We start from the raw sequence: 10,104 nt of genomic DNA on the forward strand, positions 1-10,104 counted from the left end.
CCTCCGCCCTCCCGTCCGGGGAGGGTGGAGCGCTCACCTCCGCCAGGGATCTGGATCCACAGCCGCCTCCACAAAGACATGCAGTCTGTCCGTGCGCAGAGGCGGACGGCGGTCAGACCAGTTCTGCCGCCGAAAGTCCTCCGATGGAATTCAACTTGTAGCTTCAGGGTTGTTACGCAATACCTTTTATTTGTATATGCATGGAGATTGAGTTGAGTGTTAAAGTGGATCGGAATGATAGTGATGATGGTCTGCAGCCTGCAGGGTTTTCGGTGAGGCACTGGTGGGAAACCAGTGCGTAACTATTGAATGTGTGCGTTTATCCACGTATGAATGCAATTTGCCAACACGTTTGACAATTTGACAACAACTAATTGCAATAATTAAATATCGCCATTGACAAGGAAATCTGTGGGTGGATACGATCAAACAAAGTATTCATCACGCACCTGGGCAGAATCTGTAGCACTTCTAATTTCTTCCTTAACCGTTAGGAACCTCAGCCATACACTTATGAGCAGCCTACCGACAGCCGATGATTGCAGTTACTTGGTTCGCCTCTTGAGACCAAATGACTACCGCTTTGAACCACTTGGGGGCGGAGGTGCGCTTCGAAGCAGTTCTGCAGGCCTCCCCAGAGGGCTTGTTGTATTTATCCTGGCACACAACAACTCGTTTACAACAATAACCACACACACAGACACACACACACACACACACACACACACACACACACACACACACACACACACACACACACACACACACACACACACACACACACACACACACACTACAGAATAAGCCATTGAGAATGGGCGATGTTTCTGCTGTTGCATCTTTTTACCGGCTGCAGTACTTCACTTGGGGATGCCAAACTATATACACAGAAAGACAGACGGTCAGAGACAGACAGACAGTCAGAGACAGACAGACAGAGACAGACTATTTTAACACATAACACAATATGTTTGGACTTCAAGTGATTTCAAGAACACAATCATCAATGCAGTTAAAACCAAAGGTACAAGCTCTGTGGTTGGACTGAGTGTGATGCATGATGGGCCGGAGCAGTGAGTGAGTTGGAGAGGAAACAGACAGACAGACAGATAGACAGACGCCCGGGAGGGGGCGGGGGAAGACGGCTCTTGTGAGAGAAGGGCGGATATGCTGGGTGTGCTTTTTGTTTTCCTCTAAAAGAATAGATATCTTAAAATATTTGGACCAGCGTTGGGTTTGTGGCACAGGCTACACACACGCCAAGGGCTGGCCTTCCAAGAGGAGACTGTTTACAAAAAGAGGAAGAACACCAGCCCACGATGAGGATACGTCTGGGCAGCGTGCTCGTCTGCCTGCTCGTGAGCTGTGCAAGGAGTGAAACTAGGGGTGATTATTCACATCTTTTAAAGTTTTTGTATCGCTTTTGAAAGTCATTTCCATAATGTACATTATAATACTAAAGCGTGCATCTTTTTATCTTTGTCTGTAACCGTACAAATAGGTGCATTGTGAGATGTTGAGTTGTACTGTGTACTGTACTGCCCACACAAAGACCTCAACACAATCTCCATACAAATGATACATCACATGTGATTTGATGGTTTGCTGTCCCTTGTCCCGCAGTCTCAGGTCACGTCTCCTTCTGGCAGAAGAGCTTCACCATGACCTGTCCATGGTCTGGAACCTGGAGCAAGGGAACCACTAATGACGTTCTAGAGCATAACAAGAAAGAATACAAAGTGGAATATAATGACACGACCAAGGGCCATTATCGCTGCATAAGCCATGAGGAAACATATCATTTTTACGTGAAGGGAAAAGGTATGTCATGTCTCTCTTCTGCCAGGTTTATCCCAGAGCAGGTTGACGTTTGACTGACCGACGATCCTTTAATCTTCAGTGTGTGACAACTGCTACGAGCTGGACGCCGTCACGGTGGCAGTGGCCATCGTTGGAGACGTTCTGCTGACGCTAGGAGTCATTCTGCTGGTCTACGTTCGGGCCAGGAAGAGGAAGCCTGCCAGAGCGACACCCAAGAAAGGTACAGACGTCGACAAAATGGCTGCCCACTTCCTTCAGTGGTTTAGCTTTAGCTTAGCTTACGTCCACATACATTTTTAAAAGTCTAATCATTTTACGTTCGATTTTTTTTTAATTTTTGTGTACAAAATGTTGGTTATTTTCTAAATGTTGCCCATTTTTATCTGTGTTTAAGATTCTAAATACATTTTAGACATTTATTTATCCAAATGGTAGGTGCTTCTTAAATGTCCTTAAGGGCTTCTTAAGGGCCCTGTTTAACCATGGTGTGTTACAGTGTCTTCATCTGGACCGAGTGGGGGCCCGGCTGCATCCTCTTCTGACTATGAGGTAGACACACACCCTGTACCACATTGACACATCCAGGTGACCGGGGCCGTTATGAAGAAGACCAATAGAGTTGTCCAGCTTGATCTCCCATGAGCCTTCGAACACGCTCCATTTAACAAAAGCTTCAGAGCTCATGCACTGTGGGTTTCGGAGGTGGCACATTCCACTAACTGCATTAAAACAACACAGTCTCACTCCGAGAACGTCAAATCCCGACTAGTGGCAAGGGCACTTTAGCGTCTGTCACTGACGGGAAAGGTACCCTTTGGCGTTGTCTGCAGAAGGAGAGGGGGTTCAATTCACTACAATGTAATGCCATCCCGGCGATGTTTGACGTTCAGAGTTCATAGTTATTAGGAAGACATTAACATGGTTGCTATGGACGCTGAACCCAGCAGCTCGCGTGCCGTTTAAATCATGGCTATAAAACCATTGTCTTTGCTTGTTATGTTATTTCATGTAACCGTGTAGGCCTAATGATGTTCTCTTATTTAACAACTTAAAAAAAATGTATACATTTTTAGAGCAGATATGGCGTCTTCTTTCTTGGGATTTAATAGAGCGTGTTAATAGACCATTTTTGTTGCTTCGAGGAGGTCTGGTGGTCTCCGTATATAATAAAAAAATACAAAAATACATATATAAATATGTATGTCAATGGTCAGATACAGATCTTGTTATAACGATAATAGCTACATGGTCTACTTATAATACTATAACTAAATAAGTGTATATTTATATATATATTTGAATATTTAATTAATTAAATATTAAACTAATGCATTTCAATCGGGAGATTATTTTCGACTTCAGAGGGGGGGGCGGGCTGCGTAGGATTCTATGGAGCTATGGTGGTTGCCATCGACTACACGACCTGGCCATTATTTCATTTTCTGTAACATCCACTCATATATTCTGCATTTAATACATGTACTACACGTTATAGGCACAATATTCTGAACAAACCCCCGAACATATTGATTCTAGGTTCCTGTGATAGGAGTGGGACGCTGTGATGAGGAACATTAATGTACACAATGTATGCACCGTTCACGTTGCAAACGACTTCATGAGTTCAAACATAAACATTTAAACATAACATTCATTCATAGCTCTGCTCCAAACCACGTTAACGACGTTAAGTGCGGCAACTAAGCTGCCGTCAATTGTGTTGTTTTTGTCGTAAACTAGGGTCCGCTGGCTAGGAAATAGACAACAGATATTCTAAGGTGTCCTTCAAAATTCACCTCGGAATATCTTTCTATTTTCCGCAGTTTAGACTTATAATTAATAAGTTACTTTTGTATTGAACTTGACTTTCTGACCTTTTTTTTTAAATCCCTGTCTGGTGGCTAGTCACGTCACTCTGTGTGTGTGCGAGTGATGCACATGGACAGATTTTGTAGTGACACAACCTATAACCTATTTGTGAAAGCAAAACATCAAGCTCATTGATTTAACAAGGCATGTTATTTGAAACAATTAAGGACCTTCCTATCCCAAAAACTTTCTTTCCACCACATTCTGATCCACTAGGTCTTGCACGCAACACTTCTGAGAGGCTTTGTCCAAAAAACTGTCCATTTTGGAGAACCTTTTTTCTGTAAAGGCTAGAACTCCAAATCTCAGATATGTCGCTCTCAGGACCCTGGGAAATGTGTGTATACATTTTGGCATCTCTAGCTATCTCGAAAAGGCAGGAAAAGGGGCGTGACCTCCAACAGTAAGGTAAATGTGAATAAGACAGGTTAGTTTCTAGTCCCCATTTTTGGTGGGATGGAGGTGTAAATGTGTACCTTAAGGTGTGTAGACACAGCTGGCCTGTGGACAAGTTTTTGAAGTATGGGGTCAAAAGGTCAAAAGGAGCCAGCACCACGCCCCTTATGAGATAACAAAAAGTTAATGTGATCTCATAACTTTTTGTCATTATTAAAGAGAGGCCTGATCCTCAGATATGCATGTTGGATGGCTAGGGTTTAGGTCTGGGAAGAACTTCAGGCCAAAATCTTGCAAGCGAGTCGGTGAGGTGCAACGAGATCAGATGGAGCACTTGCTGAGTAATTTCTTGTAGGGCTGGTGCCCCCAAGCTGATAATCGTATTGCCTTTGAGACCCACGCTGATAAAAAAGAGACCCCAGGTCTATAGCTTATTGTTACTGGCCTTGACTCAGAAGTTACCTATTGCATCACTACCTTTAGGTCTTCGGCCTCCTCAATGATCATTGTAGTATATTTGAATGCCCTCTTTCATAGATATGACACCACCACCACTGGGACGTGGCAACAATTCTCCATATCCATATGGGGAGGGGGAGGGGGGGGTGCTTGTGGACAGTAGGGGTACACTAGACATAAATACACCAGAAATAGTCAATACACACTCAGGAGGAGGAATGACCTCTCACACATGATAACTTAATGAATTATTTCAAATAACCCTGCCTCGTTAAATCAATGAGCTTGATGTTTGGCTTTGACGAATAGATTATAGGCTGTGTCACTACAAAATCTGTCCATGTGCATCTCTCAGAGTGACGTAACTAGCCATCAGACAGAGATAAAAAAAAAAGATTACAAAACAAGTTGATTACAAAAGTAACTTATTAATTATACAAGTCTAAACTGTGGAAAATAGAAAGATATGGGGGGCGATTGATGGCAACCATCATAGCAAGTCACGTGACATGGATGTGGACGCAGGCCCATTGAAAAGAATGGGCCAAAAAAATGTAGGCGTGTCACATGTTCAGAGCCGTTATTGTAATGCGTTTTCCGCTGTGGACCAACGCAGTTTTACTACAGTCTGGTGTGAGACTGGGTTTAAGGGACGTGGTTAGTTTCAGTTTTTGAGGCGGTCTGCTGAAAAATTCAGATAAATTGGATTATTGTACTTGTTTTGACGAATCCTGCGCACCCCGCCCCCCTTCTGAAGTCGAAAATAAATTCCCAAATTATTTATTTATTTATTATATACGAAGACCACCAGACCTCCTCGAAGCCACGAAGATGGTTTATTAAATTCAAGATGGGTGGGCAAGAATCAACAGTCTCACTGAAAACTTAATAAGAGAACATCATTACACAGTTACATAAAATAACATAATCAGCAAAGACAATGGTTTTATAGCCATGATTTAAACGGCATGCAAGCTGCTGGGTTCAGCGTCCATAGCAACTGTCATAGCAACCCTGTTATTATAAAGTATGTCCGCCATTTTCACATGAAAAAATCCTAATAACTATCCAATAGGAAAGATGCTCACAACGTCTATTAGAGCCGTAGTCGGGTTAACACTGTGAATGGGCTGCTGGAGCACCCGCTCTGAACGTCAAACATCGACGGGGATGGCATTACATTGTAGTGAATCCCCCCTCTCCGTCTGCAGACGACACCAAAGGGTACTTTTCCCGTCAGTGACAGACGCTAAAGTGCCCTTGCCAATAGTCGGAATTTGACGTTCTCAGAGTGAGACTGTGTTGATTAAAACGACGTGTGTGTGTGTGTGTGTGTGTGTGTGAGAGGTTACTGATGACGCTCTAATACTGTAACACAGTTGTTCATATAATTGTGTGGATTGTTTGTTCACAGACTCTGAACGCCAACAGCCGCTCCGACCCGTACTCCACTGTCCACCGGATGGGGTGAAGACTCCAGGGTCTGGATGAACGCACACGCACACACACACGCATGCACACACGCACACACAGGCAACACACACACACACACACGCACGCACGCACGCACGCACGCATGCACAAACACACACACAGGCAACACACACACACACACACACACGCATGCATGTACACACAGGGGCAACACACACAGGTTCACACACACAGTATTTGCACCTGTGTCACTCAACATACATCTATCTCTACCTCTCTCTCTCTCTCTCTCTCTCTCTCTCTCTCTCTCTCTCTCTCTCTCTCTCTCTCTCTCTCTCTGGGTCCATTACAGAGCATTTTCTTAATTAAGTGTTGCATCAAAACAAAGGTCAAGTATCCACTTAAAACATAATTAATAATAACCATGTTTTAATCCATACAACATTCATTAATCAATGGAAAAATGGTTTGTTTATAAAATGTTTGACTGTCTGAGATATTTTTTGTGATATGTTGCTTCTTTATTCACAATTGTTGCTACCTTATCTAATTGTACATTATTATTAGAAACCTCTATGCTGTATATAATAAACCATCAATAAATGCTGTATCTTTTCTGTAAACCATTTTTGCTTACAGCTTCATATGAGTTAGAAGTTAGTAGCGTCGACGAGGTAGCAGATTGCAACCGAGTGAATAACCATAATAAGCATCCCTCACCCCTCCCCTTCCAACGACTGAGATGGCTGTTACTGCTTTGTGTGAGGGGCCAGAAGGTTCTTTTAAACCTGTTTAAATGATCACAATCAGCTATCTCTGTTGTTACCAGGGTCACTGTTCAGGTTGTAGGAAATGGCGAAGCTAACAGCCTTTTACGTTTCTCAAACACAGTCCTCTCCTCTTATAGCGTCCGTTGTGGTAAACGACATTCATATACCTATAATTATCCTATCTGTTATGTGTATTGATTAGTATGCGGCGATACAAGCTAATGTTTACTTTCCCTGTGGTATGGGAATATGATTTTGATAACATGAAGGTGTGCAGATGTATTGCAGCAGATTGGTTTTGGATACAAACTTTCTCCAAAAGACTGATAGCCTATTTTTAATGTTATTGACAAGCGAATCGTCATAAAAAACAAAAGTCTCTGAAACTGTTTTTAAAGAACTGTAAATGCACATGAGACAGACCGATGTTGTCGTAATGCCCCTCATCTGCCAACTGCCATTAGCTTAACCATTGTACACTTGGATTAAAAGTGAAACGCCGTTATAATTGAATCCTCTGAATAGGATCTTTTGGTGAAAGCACTGGCTGCATGAGGACACCTAAAATATAACTCCACGGTGTGTGTGTGTGTGTGTGTGTGTGTGTGTGTGTGTGTGTGTGTGTGTGTGTGTGTGTGTGTGTGTGTGTGTGTGTGTGTGTGTGTGTGTGTGTGTGTGTGTGTGTGTGTGTGTGTGTGTGGAGCTTCATCTAAAAAGCGGTTGATTTTGATGTCCGTGTCCGCCAGAGGGTTCAACTTCATGGACATGTGCATCTCGGACACATGTATAGTATAACACCACAGTGTGTGGCACATTGCATACACAACAGTGCTCTTTGTAACACTATATATATATATATATATAACACTATATAACACTATATATATAACACTTTATAACACTATATAACACTATATATATATATAACACTTCCTAACACTTGACTCCGCCGTCATCCGACATTCACCCATGAATGGGTGAATGTCAGTAAACACTGTAAAGCGCTTTGGATAAAGGCGCTATAGAAATGAGGACCATTTACCGTTCATACACAACAACGGTACTCAAAATGTATCACAATAACAGGATAACAGGCCCGCCTCCCTCCTAGAAATCGATGCCCAAAACAAATCTTTTAAACCGTATAGTTTTCATGCTGAAGCAGGGGGTTCACTGACACTTTAATTGAGGTACATTGCCTTGAAAAAGCGTTCTCTCTAGAGCCGTTTGTCCCTTCTGGGCTGCGGTAGAAACATGACGGTGCAACATGGCCGCCTCCGGGGAAGAGGACCCGCTCCCTGTGAGGGTATAAAGGGCTTATGCTAAGCTAACAAAACACAACATCAGATTGTTATAGTATTAATCACTAATTAAAACAGAATAATATGAATAACGTATTACATTTCTGCCCAGTGTGTTCCGTAGATGCCACAAAATCCGACACATTTCACCTTTAAAACATGAACTATATAAAGTCTTCTTTGTGTAACTGTTCTGTTTGTAGTACTGTATGTGTGTAACACCCACTGCCAAAAGAGAAGCCTAACGCAAACTAGATGAGGGCTGGATAACAAATTTCTCAGGCGTAGGGCGTGGAAATCAACCGTCTACAGTAAGGTTACTGAGGCAGATATGAGCAGAGGGGACTCAGGCCACAAACCGCAGAGTACATCCGCAGTCATCCATTAAGGGCTCCACTCTGAGTATCTACGTGACACGCTTCATCAAGGTGTCAGTGACATTCTACAGGTCCCTTTGAATCACCACTGTGCCACGATCATTATGGAAACATTTGGCAATTTGTAGGCACAGATAGAAAAACACACACAGACAACACAACAGCACAACGCACATGTTCCTCATCATGTCCTTGTGTTTTCGTGGGACTGCAGAGAAAATAGACAACGTATGAAATAGATGAATGGGACTGATGTGAATAAGGGTCAGGTGACGATAGAGCAGCGACACTCTCCTTCAGACTCTACTTGGTCTGAAGGAGTGACCTCACTCACTCCCAACCCAGAGTGACCAGTAAGATAGATCCATCTATGTTCTTCCCAAGCATTTGCATGTGTGTGTTTGTGTGTGTGTGTGTGTGTGTGTGTGTGTGTGTGTGTGTTAATGTGCGTCTTCCTATGTGTATGTGGGTCTGCATGTGTGTGTATAAGGGAGATTCATAAGTTGCAGGAGAGTAGGAGACCAGCCAGTAGTTAAGTAAGTATACCCTCACACATAGAGGTCTACTCTATGTGCTTTGTGTGCATATGATTGTGTGTCTGTGTGGGTGTAGCCGTGCGTATTCATGTGCGTCTGCGTGTGTGTGTGTGTGTGTGTGTGTGTGTGTGTGTGTGTGTGTGTGTGTGTGTGTGTGTGTGTGTGTGTGTGTGTGCGTGCGTGCGCGCGCGTGTGCGTGCGTGCGTGTGTGTGTGTGTGTGTGTGTGTGAACACTGGTGTTTGATCTCTGCTCCTTAAGGAAACCGCAGCCTGCATCTGTTGAGGCAGCGAGCAGGTGAAAAATGTCTGTGAGAGTACACCAGGCTTGATCATATTCTCATATCTAACAGACTATCTGACAAGCAAAAGTCACTTTATTCTAGTCTATTTTGAACCCCCCCCCAGCTATGTCTTGGTTCTTCTCTCTCCTTCGTCTCCTCGCTCTCTCCCTTGTTCTATACTCCTCACTGACTCCCTCATCTCTGTTCAAGGTCTTTGATGTAACAGAAGGAAAAAGGAAATGTCGCAAGAAGTGAAAAACAATGACCAGCGTTAAAAATAACAACAAACAGACACAAAGCGAAACACAGCTATACCGTACTTGTGTTTGAAAATAAAACGTCATCGGTATTTGGTATACACTTTATTTCTTAAAAATTGTCTTCATGTCATGTTTGAATTGCAAGACAAATCTACGGCTACGGGCAAAGGCATGCATTTGACATCAAAGGCCATGACAGAGCAATCCATATAAACATACACGACATACACTACCGTTAACGGTTTGGGGTCACTTAGAAATGTCCTTATTTTTAAAGGAAAGCACAGTTTTTTTCAATGAAGAGAAATTAATCATAAATATACATTGTTAATGTGGTAAATGACTATTCTAGCTGGAAACGGCTGATTTATAATGGAATATCTACATCGGTGTACAGAGGCCCATTTCCAACAACCATCACTCCCGTGTTCTAACGGTACATTGTTCAGCTCATCGTGTTAAAGGCTAATTGATTATTAGAAAACCCTTGTGCAATTATGCACAAGGGTTTTCATGGAAAACATGACATTTTCTGGATGACCCCAAACTTTCGAACGGTAGTGTACGTCTGACCCACACCCGAGTGCAGAGCGCGTCTGT

At 43.0% G+C, this 10,104-nt stretch overlaps 2 protein-coding genes across 3 annotated transcripts in view; one reads left to right on the forward strand and one right to left on the reverse strand.

The window, feature by feature from the left end:
- Positions 1 to 1,148: 1,148 nt before the first annotated feature.
- On the forward strand, positions 1,149 to 6,105 carry LOC311376205 (T-cell surface glycoprotein CD3 epsilon chain-like). Of its 2 annotated transcripts, none has more exons than XM_084491074.1 (5): positions 1,149 to 1,386; positions 1,624 to 1,821; positions 1,901 to 2,041; positions 2,318 to 2,370; positions 5,960 to 6,105. In XM_084491074.1, exons 1-5 carry the CDS (start codon positions 1,320 to 1,322, stop codon positions 6,014 to 6,016), a joined length of 516 nt encoding a protein of 171 aa, XP_084347200.1. In that variant the 5' UTR covers positions 1,149 to 1,319; the 3' UTR covers positions 6,017 to 6,105. The 2 variants fall into 2 exon arrangements, with proteins under 2 accessions (XP_084347200.1, XP_084347201.1); XM_084491075.1 differs by having other exon boundaries at positions 1,630 to 1,821.
- A 3,494-nt stretch (positions 6,106 to 9,599) lies between these two features.
- Positions 9,600 to 10,104, reverse strand: part of LOC311376207 (T-cell surface glycoprotein CD3 gamma chain-like) — a 3,772-nt gene continuing 3,267 nt past the window's right edge. The window contains exon 6 of the mRNA XM_084491076.1: positions 9,600 to 10,104. This exon is cut by the window's right edge and continues 303 nt beyond it. The gene's annotated coding sequence lies outside the window, so the exon portion shown is untranslated.

The sequence above is a fragment of the Micromesistius poutassou genome (assembly GCF_964030765.1).
Source record: "Micromesistius poutassou genome assembly, contig: SCAFFOLD_3381, whole genome shotgun sequence".
Taxonomy (NCBI): Eukaryota; Metazoa; Chordata; class Actinopteri; order Gadiformes; family Gadidae; genus Micromesistius; species Micromesistius poutassou.